The sequence below is a fragment of the Microtus oregoni genome, unplaced genomic scaffold (genome assembly GCF_018167655.1).
Source record: "Microtus oregoni isolate MIOR12 unplaced genomic scaffold, Mior012 000028F_ref0000031, whole genome shotgun sequence".
Taxonomy (NCBI): Eukaryota; Metazoa; Chordata; class Mammalia; order Rodentia; family Cricetidae; genus Microtus; species Microtus oregoni.
Window position 1 is genome coordinate 26816286 of NW_024543087.1, and position 17898 is coordinate 26834183.

Consider the following 17898-nt stretch of genomic DNA (forward strand, 5'->3'; position numbering starts at 1 on the left):
AAGTGCAGCGTGTGCAGTACCCTGAGTTTGATCCTCAGCACAGAAGCAAAAGAGGAGGGTAAGGCCGTGTATATAGTCCACCATTATGATCCAGTGGTTTGCTACTGAAGCGATGATCAAATTGATCATTAGTTATATATTCTAATCACCTTTGGAGCTGAAGTCAAAATACATTTTCCTGAAAGCTAATCCACGAAGTCCACTTACAACTCCACTCCACAGGAGGCAACTCCTCGTTGCCACCTGGTGGCATTGCTTTTGCTTAGCAGGGAGTGTAAATAAGAGCAAAGACAGCTAGACATCAGCCTGGGGCCAACGGGAAAGGCTCCACTTTGAAAGTGGGAGCCCAGCGCTCCAGTCGGTATGGCGCCCTAGTCACAGGTGCAGAGAGGGGCTATCCCTTCAGCTTTCTAGGCGGCGGATTCTTGGTTCTGCAGCTCTTTGTTGTCTGATCTTTCTGGAGTGTTCCTTCCAACACATTGTTGCTATGCTCTGTTGTGAAGTGAACACGAAGAAAACGCTCAGATGGCTTTTGAGGCAAGGGTGATGAAGGCAATGTGGTTTCCATGAGTCCCTAAGTCCTAAAAAATCCCACTTCCTCCTGTAACAGTGTACCTGGGCTGGTCCTCTGCTGTCCTCTGATGCCAGGCTCCTTAGGTCACTTCGCATCCCCTGCCCATTGGAATCAGGCTGATGGTCAACCTGAGGTGATGGAGAGATACCTAGAATTCACAAAGCGCACCTCTGGGAGGCCATTTCCAAAGAGGACTGATATTTGGTAGAGCAAGTGAGAAGGGTCGGCCCATCCTAAGTGCGAGCCTCACCGTTTGATAGGCTGGAGGCTACGATGGGCTAAAAGTGGGAGAGAAAGCAAGCCCTCAGATGACTGCCCCGCCCTTCCTGAGCCATCGTGTCTGTTGCCCCAGGACCTCACACTCCAGCTTGTACAGTGTTTCAACACAGGCTTGCTCCATGACATAAAAGCCATGCGGCGACCTGCCTCCAGAGTGCAGAACAGAGGTCCTCCACCACACTGCATCAGGCTCTGCAGACACCTACCTGTGACTATAGCTCAAGGTCAGGGTCTACAGCGAGATGCTTTATTCTCTTCTAAGGAACAGAACACCTGACCCGGCGTGCCACAATTAGGAAAGGAATGGATGTGTTTTTCTCACTAAGTAGTGAGAGGCGAAACCTTGCTCTGGATGCTACATCTCACTTCAGTACGTTCTGCTGGGGCCTGTTTTTCTGTCTATCTCTGAATAGTCCTGGTCTCCCTTCCCTCCTGGTTTACTGAGGTGTCTGACTAAGCTTTAAGTTACCATGTTCCTATCTTACAGGAAATAATGCTCCCCAAGTGAACACAGTGTTTCCTTACTGCCTTGGATCTCCTGCCCCAGGAGTGTATACCCACTTGAATCTGTTCTGCATGGTTGGGATCAAATCCCAAAAACAACTTTGAGCCCTAAGTTTGCATCAGCTTTGCCCAAGTGTGCAGTGGTTGGGTCCCTTCAGTCACGTGTCCACACTGAACCAATCACTGTGGCTGGGGCAGAATGTGCTGCTGTGTGTGCTCAGTTCTGGAGCTGAGAGCGGAGTCTCACCAGTCATCCTTGCAGGCACCTGCAGGCATTTTACCAAAAGAGAGCATAAGGAAGCTGCAGGCCAAACTCACAGAAGCCCGTGAGTAACCAGCGTAAGAGCAGGATAAAACGTTATGAATGATTCCGCTCTCATGTAAACCAAAGGGACAATCTCGGCCGGCCTGGAAGGGCCATCTCATCAAGAAGGTGTCTTCAGTGGCAGAGCGGAGGTTGAATGGACTCTGTAATCACAGCACGGGCCTGTCAGGGCTACACGGAGAGTGCCAGTCTAGCCTGCATAACTTAAGTGAGACCATATCTCAAAATGAAAGCTAAAAATAAGTCTGGGGATGTAGCTCAGCGGTAGAGTCCTTGCCTAGGGTGTGAGGGGCCCTGAGTCCTATTCCCACTACTAGAAAGAAAAAAAGAAAAGAAAAGAAAAGAAAAAAGAAGCTTAGATACAGGGTCCAGTGATTAGGTTTTTGGAGCCTCTGGGCCAAGGACCTTGTACTAAAAATGGGAACTGCAAATAATTCTGGTCTTAGTTACGTGACACAGCTGATTAAATCGCAGAAACCGGGATCCTAGGCTTAGCAGCTCCTTTGCATGGATGCCTGGTTATCACCGGCAGCAAGCAGGGAGGCAGCTGAGGTGAAGGCCCACACCCTTCCTTACCGTGGGCATGCTACAGAGTGAACTGCCCCTCCCCCACCCCCCACCCCCCGCCCCGGTGTGGAAGGGTGAGAAGCCCTCAGCAGGTATCTAGTGTGTTTATTTACTGCTGAGGGGGTATCCCTTCTTCTCTGTGCTTTGCTCCAGATGTTAATCATCAACTCGCCTGGCATGCCAATGAGGCCAGAGGTCAGATGAGAGCAGGAACCCCGGGGTTTTGGTGGACAGTCAACAAGAAAATCAGCCTAACAATGGCCTATCTGTGTGGAGGACTGCAGAGAACAGCTTGCTTTTCAGAGGCCGCTAATACTCACACCGATGACCTGCCTCAAAGTGTCCCCAGCTTGCTGGGGCAGCCACCAAATTATGATTGGTCAGGCGAGCATCAGTAAGGGGTAGGGAGTACAGCGGAGAGAGAATGACCATTCGCGCCTGTGAGGGAACCGTGGAGGGGCACACGGCAGGAGTGTTGGAATGAGCTTTGAAGAGACTGCTCCATGAGAAAGCCACGGAAAGCATTTCAGAGGACGGGTGGAGTGTACAAAGAATCAGAGGCTTTAAAAAGACAGTCAAGGGCAAGAGATCTGAGCAAGTGGGCGGGAGAGCTCGGCAAGATCTCTCCAGGGTTGAGAGAAGCTGAGCTTGCCATTGTAGTCAACTCTACTTATCAAAACTTGGGCATTTGGAGCTGCGTGTGGGTTTCTGTTGTTTTTTTGTTGTTGTTGTTTGTTTGTTTTGTTTTAATTTTTAAAGATTTTCCCTATTTAAATGCATCCATAAGGTTTAATTAAAACATGACAGTGGTAAGTCTGCCCACTTCTGTGTCCAGCCACCCTTCCCAGAGGCCACTGAGGTAGTTGGATCCTTGACTATTCTCCTCAGGCGGCGGGGTGCACCCCACATCCTGGTGTGTACCTTGGAGGTGACTCAGCACCTGGAGAGCTCCGCTTTCTTTGGCCAGCTGCGATCAGGAGCTCAGAGAGCTCAGCCTCTCACTTGTACTGGAAGCTGGGCTCTGTCGAGACAGGGTTTCCTGTGTAAGAGCCCTGGCTGTCCTGTAACTCACAGAGATCCGCCTGCCTCTGCCTCCTGAGTGCTGGGATTAAAGGTGTGTGCCACCACCACACGGTGGGAAGGTGGACTCTTTAGACACAGTAGAAGGTGCAGAGCTGGTGAGGCACAGACTCAAGGTTATCTGGCCGTCCAAGGACTTAGCCAGAACTCAAACTCTCCTCAAAGGCCTGGTAGGTCCATTTCCTGACTCCTTGATCACAGTGTGTCAAGCCATGAGCTGGAGAAGGTGACAGTTAAGTAAGGCTGCCATGTTGTAAGCGTTACAGGCAGTAGCCTGACATCTCAACAATCTTCAGTGTAGAATTTTATTTCAGGCTTCCTCGGTGATTTTTTTTTTAACAATCCTTTCCTCCTCCTTTTCTGCTGCCCCCCCACCCCCCTTCATCAAGCCTTGGCTCGTCTTGGTTCCGATGACTGGTCACTATGACAACAAGGGTGCTCTGTCAGAAAGTGGCCTTCCAGGTATTTTATTTTGAGCCTCAATTAAGCAGAGAAGGCTGAAGGGAGCGATGCAGGGAAGTGTGTTTTATGGCCTTCAAGACAAGCCAGGTGCTATTTATAGCTCCTTAATCGGTGTTGCTAAATGGGGTCTTAATGCAAGCTCCCATGGGCATCCACATTTTCCTCACGGAGACTCCTTCCCCTTCCTCACTCCCTCATCTCCCTGCTTGAGGGGAAGAACCTCCTTTTTTGCTCCCCAGCTCTGAGTAACCTACCCAACCTTCCTGGCTCTCTGCAGTGCAGCCTTTGGGAATATCTCTTCTGCCCTGTCACAGGTCTGTCAGGGATCCGAGTTCTCAGGAGGCTGTCCTTCTAAGGGCCAGAATTCTATATCCAGTCTCCACCCCCTCTCCTCAAATACCCCCTTAAAGCCAGAGTGGAATGAGGGACATATATGACTGAACATATTAAAGAAACATCAGCATTTTTGTGATTGTTTAAAGTCCTTTCCATTCGTACTTGGTGGGTTAGCACGGTTCATTCATTAAAACAGACCAAGTTAAATAATTTTCCTGCGACTGGAGGGAACTGAGGCTGAGACCAGGAAAGCCAGCATATCCATTGCTGTGTGCTCTTATGGAACTTTGTAAGTGGTGTTCAATTCAGTCTTTACATGGCTTCTCTTTAAAGATTAAGGAAAACGCTGCGGCCAAGTCTCTGAACATAGTGTCCATTGCCCGGCGAATGCGCAAAACATGGTTCTCCTTGACTCCCGGGCTGGGCTGTTGAGTCAGGAAGGAGCAGGGACTGTAGGAGGTTGCTATAGGAACTGAAGCCAAAGCCAAAAAGGCCATTGACTGCCTGTGCAAACCCAAGTCAGCAGCTCTCCCAGTTTCCTGAGTGTCCCATGCTCGACTAGAGACGTTCTTTGGGGCCTCATTATTCCTTGAGTGAGTTTTTGGAATGGCTCACTCTGCAGTAAATGGGGTGTTTATAAAGGTCCTTGGAAAAGACCGTGCTTCATAAGGATAAGTATTGTGGTGTTCTCACCCCAATTAAATCCAAACCAAGAGTGTGGCCTTCCCATCGGCAAGTCTTCAGCTCTGTCTTCGTTCACTTCTCATGTCAGGGAGCTGGCAAGGCAGAGCCAAAGTTCCTTGGAAGACCTTGGGCTCCTTCCTTATGGTGGGAACCTAGGACTCCACTGTCCAAGGCCACTTCCTCCTTAGATGCTACACTGCTCTGGACTCTGTTAACATTGTCAAAAAATTGTTGCTCCCTTGGAAGAAGAGACCCACCAACGTTTCTACTGGTGAAGAACTGCAGTCTACAGGGTGTGGCCACCAGGACCTGGGCTAAGACTTCCTCGTGGGTGGCTTTCCCCAGGGACTTCTCCCAAGCCCAGAGGTTCCTTGGGTGTGGAGGCCAGTCAGGACCTTCCTTCCCTGTCATGGAAGATGCTAGGTGTGTGAGGAGTAGAGGAGGCCATTTCTAGAGGGTTACAGTGGCCCCTGCTGCAGCAGAAATACCAGAGGATCCAGCTCCGGGTGGATTCCTCTCAGTGAGTTTGTGGTATCTGTCTCTCACCACTGAACTGTGTAACTCAATTCACAGATATGCCCTCTGCCCACGCACCTGAGCGTCCTGTTGGTGACCCTGCGTGGATTTAGGAGGTGCCAGATTCTCTTCCCCTCAGTCCTCTGAGTGGTCAAGCAGGGTTGTGGTATCGGGTCTGGGACGAATGTGGGATCTAGCAAGAGGCAGAGTGTAAACCAAGTCAGGCCAGGTGGTATGCTGGCAGGGTTCATCGAGGGCAGCTGCAGCAGGTCCTGGGCAATGGCCAATCAGGATCAACAGGGTTCTCAGTCTGTATCACTTTAGGAAACTGGTTTTGCCACCACCTAGTTAGCACATTAAAAAAAAAAAAAAAAAAAAAAGTTGATTTTCTCTGTCAAGTTTTTTTCCTGCCAATACATTTTGGCTCATAAACCCTTAATGTCTGCCATACCTTGTCTGTAGTAAAATAAGAAATAAAATGTTTGGGTCTGTGGGAAAACAGATGTTACAGGCATTTTATATCAAATATATCAGTTTTCTCGGCATTGAGTGGTGTCTTGTAGAGTTCAAGTCCCGGAGCTCGAAAGCTCTGTCTGTCCTTTCGAAGACTGGGTAAGCCTGGAAATCACGTGACCCCTCTGCTTGCAAGTCCCTACCTCCATTGGGGAGGTACCCCGTAACCTGGGATCCACAGTCCTACTTGGACCCAAGTGCTGGTCCCCTGGTGTCTGCTCCCTGGTTTGCTGGCTGCACCCATATTCTCCACACCTGCTCTTCGGGGTGCACCTAGAAGATTCCTGGACTCCTAGGGTTGAAGTTTGCATGCTGCGGTCTACAGTGTTTGTGCCCCTGGAGCTTGTTCTCACCTGTGCGTTGGGCTTGAACGTTTTTAAATTTAGGTAACACGTGACATCACGTGCCTCGAAGCCAGAAGGGGAAACAGAGTCAGCGCTTCCGAATTTGGTGACCCTTGCTCTGCGTTGTGGTGCTTGTGTGGTGTACAGACTTGTGCACAGACCTCACCACTTACCACTTCTGGGCAGACGCCTCTTTCTCCTCTGGAGTGAGCTGTCCCATAAATGCTGGTTCCTCCTGAGCCTAATTGCAGCCTTTGGCTGAAGGAGAGAGGGAAAGAGGGAGGGTGAGAGAACTAGGCGGACCATATCCAAGAATTCAATTTACTCATCACTTTTGCAGAACTTAAGAAAAACAAGCTTCTCCACCTCCTTCGGGCCTGTTTCTGAGTTCACACTTGGAAAGGTCAAATAAACATAGTAAATCCATTAGAAGGCCTTCATATTAAGCCCCCAGGGTTTATGCTGATTAGTAAGAGGCTAGCATGGAGACATTTCCCAAGTGAAAGGAAGTTTAGCTATTTGAAAACAGAAGGCAACCGTGCCAGCCAGCCTGGTGGCACCCAGGCTGCTTCCAGAAGGAGGACTAAAGGCCATTCTGGTCACTGGGTCTCCAGGAGAAAGCAATGCCACAGATGGCATCCAAATCCCATATGTAACCTAGCAAATTGGACCCATTTCACTGTCTAACACTGGGCAAACTCCTTTACTAGGGGCCGAAACTTACAACTCTTCTGCCAGCCTATTGCTGGCCTTGCCTGGGTCAGGGTCCACCTTCAGTCCTTTCAAGAGTCTCTCATGCACAGCAAACCAGACGACATCACCACATGGAACAGTGTTGAAAAGGCAAGGCAAGGGGGGCTCTTGAGACCAGTTAGTAGACTCCTCAGGGCAGATAGGCAGGTTGTGTTTACACCACACACACACACACACACACACATGCACGCATGCACACACACGCACGCATGCACACACATGCACGCATGCACACACGCACACATGCACACACGGGTGTGCATCCCAAATCAGACCCTGAGCAGCAGTCCCATTGTCAGTGCTCAGCCATAACCTTGAGCTAGCCATATGGTCCCTCTCTGCATCAGTTTCCTCACATCTTTAAATGGGCATACGTAAACAACTACCTCACCGGGTTGTGAGCGTGAAGAGCACTAGAATGTTCCCTAACAGGGGAAGTGATGCGTGAGTCCTAGTACAACCCTTCTTATTGTAACTGTTGCTAGATACCGAGTTCAGGAGTCCAGCGAATGGACCTGAAGATGTCAACAGTCATGGGCTTCTCCCTGCTTTGGTATCTGATGGAGAAACTGGAAGGTAGACCCTAAAATCACTACAGGCTGGGGCACAGGACAGGAGGCTCCAGTCCCTGGGCTGCTGTGTGGTTCTCGCACACGCTAGCTGCTCTGGCCTGCTCAGGTGTGTTCAGAGTCATCTGTGGTTTCAGCACAGGAATATCCTACCTGGAGCAGCCTCCTTCTACACCGGTTGCCCCATTCTCTGCTTTGCTCCCAAGGCTGCTCTGGAATGTTGATCGTAGCTGTCATTGTTTGAGTGCCACAAAGGCCAGGACCTTCCCTAAGCACTCTGTCCCTTACCTGATCCTCCCCTGCTGCTCCTCGTGAAGCAGGGAGTGTCACTATTTTACAAAAGCAAACAAACAAAAATCAGTTTTATTAAGACGGAACTCAGCTTAGGTCTTCCGACCCCAGGTCAGCTATTCCTGCATGGTAGTAACGCCACTCCCCGGCAGTGCTGAGTTCTGTGCAGACAAGAATGACTTCATTATTACTCATTAGCTAGAATTAGCTGTAATTCATCTTATGGCCAAGCCCTTACTTGAGTTAGACTGGGACGCTAATTCTCTTGTGCGATTTTGCTCTCCTCGTCTCTATTTTTAACTGAACGTCCTGATGGCAGCAGGGCTCTTTCGGTCACTTAGCTGTGACCTCACCACTGACACACTGTCTTCACTAGTGCCCTGCCCAGCTCTCTTTGTTCTAACTTGTTTATTTGTTTGTGAACTTGCTTGAGATTTAATGCACATGCCTGAATCTACCACCCATCCGGAAGATCTGAACGTTAACGACCAAGTGCCTCTGTGCGGATTCCTGCCCCTTCTTTCCTCACTGATCTTCAGCATTCATGTACACACCTACAAGATCCTTTGTCTGATTGGCCTAGTTGTCTCTTCTGGAACCAGGGCCTCCCTGGATTCATTGCTATAGCATTGGCTAATCTGCCATTTGGTGGATAAGTCTGGCTGCCTCATATCCCTCAATCTTCATCTTTGGAAGAAGATGCATCCTGGGAACCCTATTCCTGAGGTACCACCCCCACCCCATACTTGCTGGCTCTGCACGCACAGGCTTGGCTCCCTGCACCACGATGGGCATATTTAGCTTAGTATCAGCTGAGCAACAGGTAGCCCCAGGGCTGCATCAGAAAGGAAAGCTGGAGGGCAGTTTCCCTCTCCCTGTGTGGCTGGGGATGTCCTTGCCCAAGGCTGGCACATCCAGCTACCCGGCAGCTCCCTGGGACAGGACCCAAGCTTAACAGGTTCATCGAAGTAAGGATCATCCCTGTACCAGTTTGTAGAATTAGCACTACACAGTACAGTACAGTTCTGCTTGTTAGAAGGAAGGGATCTGCCATAGTCTCTCCAGCCAGTTTAGGGCTGGATGAAAGGGGCTACACAGCCCCCTCTCCCTTTCCCACCTGCCCTCCTCTCCTCCCCCCACCTGTGTGTGTGTGTGCGCGCACATGTTCACCTTTCATCTTGTTTGAGACAGGGTCTCTAACTGGCTTGTGAGGTTCTGGCCATCTTTCTGGGATTGCAGATGCAACCTACCGCATCCAGCTTTACGTGGGTTCTGTGTCTCTGGACCCAGCTCCTAACGCTTGTGTGTCAAGCACTGTACCCACTGGGCATCTCCCTGGCTAGGACTCCCTTCTGTTATTAGCCTCGAAGTGCTTCAGTGCCTTTTGTAAAGATGAGGATTCACTGCAGCTGCTTCTGTCTCCCAGAACCTGGGCTTCTCCATCCCATTGGCCTTGTCATTTGCAGTAAGGACCAAGCAGCAGGGGTGACTCCCATTCCTGCCTGTGGGAGCCACAGTCCCCAGGGAAGGAGATTCAGTAGTGACAAAAGAACTCCAGGCTTGCAAGCTGGGGACAGAGAGCACAGATGCCCCTTCCCCCTGCTTCCTATTTAGGACAAGGTCTGAGGGTAGGGTAGAGAGTAGAGTGCTTCAAATGGGTTTGGTCACCATACTGATGATGGCCTTGCTGGGGAGTGAGATGAGGAGGACAGGGAGGAGGGCTGGAGCTGGTTGAAGGACACGTGAGACTGCTTCATAGTGGAGTCATGAAGAGACCAAGGGCTCCAAGGGACTGCAGAAGCTGACAGAGAACACAGGTGCTTGGAAAGTGGGTGGGAAGGGGTTTAGGAGTGGGTGACATTCAAAGACAAGAACATGCAGAGTTATGTCTGAAGGTGTGGGCCAAGGACCCTTGTGTTTGGGGCTGAAGGACAGGGATCCACAGTGCTAAGGAGGAACAGGAACTTGACTTCCTTGCATTGTATAGTGATCTCTGCAGGGCATTGCCTGCCCTGGGCCTGCAGACCAATGTGTTAGAATAACAGGTCCTGTTTAAGTGCTGTCTGGATGCAGTGTGTCTGGGTGAAACCCCAGATTAAGGGCCCCCACGTGAAGCCCATCCACATTTTGGGTCCATAGATCACTTAGCAAAGTTAATGTGGGTCCTGGACTAGAGCCACAGGAGAGATCACGTGTGACAGTGGCCCTAATTTTATCAGAGTAGGAGCTAAGCAAATACGGAGTTGAGGAATGTCAGCATCAGTAGCAAGTGGAGAGAGTCACGGAATAACGATGCTAAGTTAGGAATAGTAGGACATTCCGTGGGAAGACGAGCCACATGAAGGGTGTTTAGGAGGTTGATGCGGGAAAGTTTTAAGTGGGATATGAGGATTGCAAAAGACATTTTCAAACAATCACCCCTGCCTACAAGGATTAATAGGAAGGAGCAACAGTTGTCCAGAAGATGTCTCTGTCGAATCTGGGACTGGGTAAGGTTGTGGTGGCGTTTGTGTGAGGTGACACTTCTGGCAAGGACTATGGTGCATAGGTCTTGTTACGGGCCACACATGCATGAGGCTCCCTCCTCCTCAGCCTCCAGCTTTATTTATTTATTTTGGTTAGTAGTTGGCAAAGGTGGCTTCACTTAGATTCTGACAACTTCCACAGACATGTGACGTCATTCTTCCTAGGGCAGAAACATCTCAAACACCAGAAACACCAGCATTAATCATTATGATCAGAATTTAGAAGCATAAAAGTAGAAGGAAACTATGTGTTTAAATTTTTTTTTCATTTCAAGAACCGATTTTTCTATATCTTCATAGATTATATATTGACATCTTTTGTTATTAGTGACGGCTGTTGAAAGAGTATGGCTTTGCTTCTGAACCAAGGTCAGGCTGTGCTGGTCTTTGCTCTAGTTCCGGTCTCTACACCCCAGCCCAGCTCTTAACTTGCTAGACAAGTAATGAGGCATTCATCCCTATCTCTCCGCACCCCAAGCCAAACACACAGGTCTGCTCAGAGATTGCAAAGGCCCATCAGAGCTGAGCTCACAGCCAGGAGGATATGGCTGCAGTCCCCAGAGCTCACCAGAGCAGAGCAGTCTATTCTTCCTTACAGCTGGCAGAGGCTCAGTTGCTAGCCAGCATCTAGCTCCAACAGGGCTGGGTATGTAGCAAAGCCAGAAGTGGCCAAACCCCCAAGAGCCTGGCCAGGAGTCAGAGAAGGCCTGTGGACAGAGGCCTGGGGTACTCGGTCAGGTCTGCAGAGAGGAGGCTGGGGTACATGGTCAAGTCTGCAGATAGGAGGCTGGGGTACATGGTCGAGTCTGCAGATAGGAGGCTGGGGTACACGGTCAGGTCTGCAGAGAGGAGGCTGGGGTACACGGTCAGGTCTGCAGAGAGGAGGCTGGGGTACACGGTCAGGTCTGCAGATAGGAGGCTGGGGTACATGGTCAGATCTGAAGATAGGAGGCTGGGGTACATGGTCAGATCTGAAGATAGATCCCTGCTCCTCTGGGAATCTCCTGTAGACCAGTGGTTAAACTAGGCCTTGGGCAGAAATCTGAATGTATGCTCTAAGCAGCCTTGCTTTTGATGAATGCTACCTCAAGCGAGCTTGTCCCTGGGGCTGACCCTGGGTGTCTGCCTCTTCTCTGCTAGAGGCTTAGCGACCACAGCCCTGGTCTCCAAGGCCCACCCCACATTTCTCTTCTGGGTATTTTCCGCCTGTGTCATGTGCATTTGTTCCTCGGCAAGCTAAGTGGGTGTGGTACCGTCAAGGTTCCTGCCGCCAGGAATCAAGTGTGAGTTCCATCCTGCCAAACTGCACCCATTAAAGGCAGCTAGGCGGTCACACCAGGCCACCCACTGGGGAGAGGCCAGGTCCTTGTGTTCTTACCTCTGTAGAAATGGCCTTCCTTTCCACCACTCACCTCTCCCCCATCCAGCATGAAGTATTTGCTTGTGCTCCGTTCAGCTGACCTTCCACCCAGAGTAGGGCCTTCCTTAAAGGCTACTTCCCTTGAGACAGACAGCAGGCTCAGGCTTCTGCTGGGGCAGCAGTGGGGATACCGTTGTCCCAAGTGTTGGGCTACAGCTTTTTCTGGATTCTCAAGATGTGTGGCCTGCGGCGCCTGTGTCTTCTACGAACCTTCGTTCTCCCTTAGTGGACATTGCTGCCAGGTTCCCTGCTTCACCTCTCCAGCCTGCTACACTTGCTTTCCGCCTTCCTAGAGTCTACCCAGCTGTCTAGCCTGCCGCTGCCTTTCTTAGTGTCCAGCTAGATGCCGTGTCATTCATAAACATACAGGGGGCGTGCACCTCTTTTCTGTCCTTGCAGCTGGGAGGGACACCAACATGGAGCCCAGGCTGCCCCCGGAACTTATTTCCCTCCTCTCAGCATCCTCATACTTGAATAATTATAGTGGATGGGGCTAGGGAGATGGCTCAGCCATTAAGAGCACTGACTACTCTTCCATAGAACCTGGGTTCAAATCCCAATGCCCACATGGTGTACTGTAACTCCAGTTCTAAGGGATCCAGTGCCTTCTGGTCTCCATGGGTACCAGGAATGCAAGTGGTGCACAAACATACATGTTGGCAAGACACCTGTGTGTCTCCTCATTTCCTTTATGAAAAATAGCACCGCACCCAGGTCTTCTTAAGTTCAGCGTTCAAGGATGTCGCTAAGTGCTTTTCCATCTGACTCCCATTGTCTGCCATTCACCTTGTGACTTAAATCAGGAATGCAGGCGTGATGGTAACTGATGACTCACGTCTTAGCACGTCCCAGGGCAGGTGGGAAGGCTTGAGAAGTCAGCCAAAGCCACCAGTCTCTGTGCCAGTATCCCCGCTGTCCACATCCCTGACGATAAACGCCAACTTAACCCCAGGTGCTGAGTTACCCTTTTTTGCAGATGGCAACAGAGTCCCTGGAAATCCTGGGTTCCCCTCAGGTTGTACAGGGATCAGTGATGGGTAATTGAGGAAAATCTACTCAGGGCTTCAACAGGACTGGAGTGTTTGTAGCATAGAGCCAGGCATTCCTCACCGGCCTGTGTAAGTCCTCATCAAGAGCAGAAAGGGACCGTCAGTAGGGTGGCAATCCTGGAACATCCTTAGAAGAACAGCAAACTACAGCGTGGCTGTTTTCAAAGAGACCTATTGAGCTGATGGTTTGAAAGTGTTTCAGCACAAACCTTGTTAAGGCAGAGGGCAGGCCATGCCACGTCCTTGTCACCATACGGTCCGTGATGTGATGCTGCCATCGCGTCCCATTTTACAGATGAGAAACATGTGGCTGGGAGAAGAGGAGCCAGCTGCCGCTGGCTGGCGGGGCTGGGTGAAAACGCCTGTTATCCTCCTTACTTATTCTTGCTTGACATGTGTGTTCACCCCTGTCCCCTATCCCGGGGGACGAAGGCCTTCATGGTAGGGGGGCGAAGGCCTGACTTTATTTCAGACCTAACTTCTGGTGAAGAGAGTCATAGGATCTCAAGCTGCTCCTGCCGGCATCAAGGCAAACTGGCTAGACGCAACCTTCCGCTATCACCGTCACCCCCGTCGCTGCACCCTGCGTATCATTGGCCAGACCCTGAACATCATCAGCTACTTTTAAACTTGGGGGTTTGGGGGAGTCACAACATACTTTTCTTGTGCTTAAAATTCTGCCTGAGATGCTCGTCCCTGAGATGCTCGTCCCCCTGTTTACCTGTGCTTGGGGTGCCTCCATGACGAGCTGATTTGTTTTCTATTCTGGGAACAGGTGCTATTGACTTTGGCACCGGCTGGTGAGGAGCAGTAGCATGGCTGCTTCCAGTCATGTGGGAGAGGTGGGCAGCCGTGACCTGGAGAGTGGCCATGGGGGACAGTAAGAGGCCTGAGGCTGTGGCACAGTCTGCCAGAAGTCTAGAAGATAGGTGATTTCACCTCCGTTTTCCTCTCGAGTCCACTTTCTTATTACTGTTTGCGGGGAGGGACATGTGCAAGCTTGCAACTCTTGACAAGCCTCTCCTCCCAGAACCTCAGTTTCCTTTTCTCAGTCAGGGACCAGTAACCGCATTCACTTCAGAAGGCTACTTCAAGACCTGAGTGAGATGCGCTCAGCCTAGCAGTAGGCCAAACAGATGTACAGTCAATGTGGGTGAGATAGAAGGCAAGCTCCTGCCTCTGGATCAGTGAGTGTGCTTTCTAGTATTGTCGCTTACCAGCCGTGCTTCCTTAGGTAAAGGGCTTGTTCACTCTGTTTCAGCTTCTGCTGAAAATGGAGATGATAATCATAATATTCATTGCCTCCAGGGGTTCACATGAATTGAGCCCCACCCAAAAGAGCGTAGGGTGAGTTGGACACATAATAATCTTTCAGGAAAAAGCAGCTACAAACATATCTTATACCTTCGAATCCCTGCTAAAGTAACCAGCCAGGTGCAGAAGGCAGAGGGATTCGAATAGAGGCTTGATTGACAGGCCAGGGCAACATGTGGACTGGCAGTGTGAGGGCCAAGGGGCAGGGAGGGTTGAAGGTGCTACTGTGTAGGGGGTGGGAAGCTTATGAGGGTCAGGTCAGATCAGGATGCATGGCCCCGGTCCCCTGGCTGGCCTCATTTTGTTTGAGGATCAAAAGATAAGGAGGAAGTCAAGCTACTGGTGCTGAGCCTGGCCTCACCAGAGGATAGCAAGATGCATCCTTGGCCATAGCTTCTGACACTCATGCCAAGTCCCACTTGGCTTCTGATGGTGGCCCATTCGAACTACATCTCTAACAAAAGTTCCCTTGGAACCCCAGCTGCCATTGTCCCCATCCCTCCTGATACCATTCCCATACGGCTGACACCTTTGTATTTGTTACTAAGGATTTGACCATGCCTTAGGATGCTTTCAAAAGTCTTACCTATGCCATTACCAAAAGAACACTGAGCTGCAAGGCAAGCATCTAGACCCCATGTCTGCCACATGAGGTGACTTGGGACCACTGTCCTCTTCATTCCCCACTGGCCTGTTTGAGCTGCCAGCCTCGTTCCCCTCCTTGGTTTCTCCGCCTTCCTGATCCTGGCCTGTTCTCCTTGCTTACAGCCCAGCCCTGCTTGCTTATAACACTCCTACCCACCCTTCAGAATCCTGCTCAGATCTCTATCCTCAAAGCTTTCCAGCAGCTGCCCATGCACTCAGGAGTTCTTTTACATATTAACACTTAAAATAATTCACTCACTGGGGCTGAAGAGATGGCTCAGAGGTTAAGAGCACTGTCTGCTCTTCCAAAGGACCAGGGTTCAATTCCCAGCCCCAAACATGGCAGCTCACAACCATCTGTAACTCCAGTTCCAGGGGGCCCCAACACCCTCTTCTAACCTCTGTGAACACAAGGCTTACAGATGATATGCAGATATACATTCAGGCAAAACAACCATGTATACAAAATTAAAAAAAAAAACAACAGCAACAAATCATCATTTACTTAAAAATCCCAGATCATGAGAAAATCACAGACTACAAGCTCACCCCAGGGCTGGCTCTGGCCCTGGCTTAGTTGTCTCTGTACCCCACAGAGTTACCAGAGGACCTGGAAGAGATAAGTGTTAGTGTGAATACCCTCAGTGAGCCTGTATCAGTCAACTGTCCTGCATCCAGAGGTTGCTATGGTTTGTTGTATTTTTTATTCTTGGGGGTTGGGTAAGTGCACCACAGTGTGCATGCGTGTGGAGGTCAAAGGGCAACTTTGAGGAGTGGGTTCCCTCCTCCCACCATGTTGAGTTGGGGTCTCTCATCTGTTTTCCGTCTCGACATAGGAGTGCTGGCCTTTCAGGTGCCTGCCGCTGCATCCAGCTTTTTAAGTGACTTCTGAGGATCAATAGCACATCATCAGCTTTCTGTGGCAAGCACTTTCACCCCCCTGGTAGATTTTACTTTATGGATTTTTCTAGAACTTGAGCGTTGTAAGAAAGTATGTCCTCCCAGTGCCCACTGAATACACTATAGGAAAGTGTGAGGGTTTGAAAGAATTTCCAAAGCTGCTGGATCTAACCTGTTCGCTTGTTTGTTTTGAGCTAGGATCTGGCTGTGTGGCCCAGGCTGGTCTTGAACTTCTGGACTTAAATGATCCTCCTGCCTCAGCCTCCTGAGTAATTGGGACAAATTATTCTGTTTCTAAAAGGATGCCACTTTCTTTTTTTCTTTATCTTTCTTCTTTCTTTCTTTTCTTTTCTCTTTTTTTTTTTTTAGTTTTTCGAAACAGGGTTTCTCTGAGCTTCGGATCCTGTCCTGGAACTAGCTCTTGTAGACCAGGCTGGCCTCGAGCTCACAGATCTGCCTGCCTCTGCCTCCTGAGTCCTGGGATTAAAGGCGTGTGCTACCACCGCCCGGCAAAGGATGCCACTTTCAAACATTTTTGAGTCACGCACTCCACATCAGAGTTTATCCTTGCTAGAGATAAGTTTAATACCACTATTAATCTTTTAGCACCACTATTCACCACTGATTATGCTAAATCTAGTCTGACCAGCCATGTTCCCCTTTCCATAAACATTTTTGAGGGCCTCTTACTTCAAGCAAGGATGACTCGTAAGGAACAGGAGGCCCTGGACTAGTTCAGGGGCAGGGGTAGGCGGTGGGCCACCTGGGCGGGTTGAGCAGTGGGCACTCACATGTCACTGTCTTTGCAGCTGAGCCCCTGCCGCTGATGGACCTGTGTCGGAGATCCATCCGCTCAGCCCTGGGCAGACAGCGCCTGCGGGACATCGACTCCTTGCCCCTGCCTCAGTCGCTCAAAAACTATCTACAGTACCAGTGAGCAGGGCTGAAGGCCTGCCGTCATCTGTGGTCACACGGCACCTAGCTCCGGAGCGTCAGGATTGTGTCACTGACTTGGAAAAGGAATGCCTGTTGCCACTATGGCTGCCAGGGCCAAACTGCTGCCATCAACCAGGACCAGGAAGTCACCTAGTCAACCAGAGTGTAGAGACCATTTCCTTCTCAAGAGAATGAATAAAACATTTGGCAGGAGACAGCGTCCTGTTCCCCACTGCAGACAGGCCCGGGAAAATTGGCCGGTGGAGAGAAAATAGCTTCTGAATAATGAATGATGGAAACAAGTCCTTGATGGTCCCCTCCCTGCCTGCCCCTGGCCAGGGTAGGGAGATCATCCTTCCGTTTTAAGACTTAGAACCACTTTGAGAGACCAGTCGCCAGGGACCACGGCAGTGCGAAGAACCTGGACTTTCCTCTCTGAGCCGGCTTCCTCAGCCCGTCCTTCCCTCTTCCACCATGGATAGAGTCATTTGGCTGTCCCCGCCCGCCTGTCTATTCAGGGACAGTAGTCTGATGACTTCCCCCAGGGACAGAGCTTATTCTTGGGTATGATCGTTTAAAGTAGCGTTTTGCATTTTGAAGAGGAGTGTATTGAAGATGGCTTTCTCCCAAAGGTGCTAAGGAGGATGGGGGCCTCGGGACCCTGAGTCTGAGACACCATTAGTGTCCAGGACTCTGACCACCATATTCAGGGTGAAGCCTGGCTGTCACAGAGCTTTCTTTGAGCAAATTATTTTTTCACTTTAGAAGACTTCCACAGTTTGTTTCTTGTTTCTTATATGTGTGTGACATGCTGTTTATTTATCAGCTGGGGCCCGTGGTGTGGCTTTGGGACTGGAAGGGTGGGGGTGACACACAGTCTCTGCAGGCTCTGAGACCTATGCTCTCACGGAATGTTGCTGCTGCTGCCGCTGCCTTCGCCTTTCAGCACCACATTCAACGTCTTTGGTGTGTTCCTGATAGTCTCCACCCAGACTTGTCTTTAACTGGAAATCGTCACAGCGTGGGATACCAGAGTCAGACAGCGCAGCCTCCACTTTAATGTGAATGTGACCTTCAAGCAAGGAACATTTCTAATAAAGTTTGTCATTCTGTCCTTGAGCCAGGTGTCAAGTGCTCTTTCATGGGTGTGGGGACCGCACTATCGGCCTGGCTGGTCTGTCCTCAGATCCACAGGCATCATATCTGGGAGGGCCTCTCCATACAGCTTTTCCCTCTGCTGTCCACCGTCCCCCTTTGAGCCCCAGCTCTTGAGATGCTGCAGAGACCTGACGTGGAAGACGACGCTGTGCCC

The 17898-nt window shown here is 50.4% G+C and overlaps 1 protein-coding gene across 1 annotated transcript in view; it reads left to right on the plus strand.

Moving 5' to 3' along the window:
* Positions 1-17694, plus strand: part of Spsb4 (splA/ryanodine receptor domain and SOCS box containing 4) — a 77534-nt gene extending 59840 nt beyond the window's left edge. Inside the window, exon 3 of the mRNA XM_041677312.1 lies at positions 16460-17694. Coding sequence (XP_041533246.1) covers positions 16460-16587 — 128 coding nt within the window. The 3' untranslated portion in view covers positions 16588-17694. The remainder of the gene's footprint in view (positions 1-16459) is intronic.
* Positions 17695-17898: the final 204 nt, after the last annotated feature.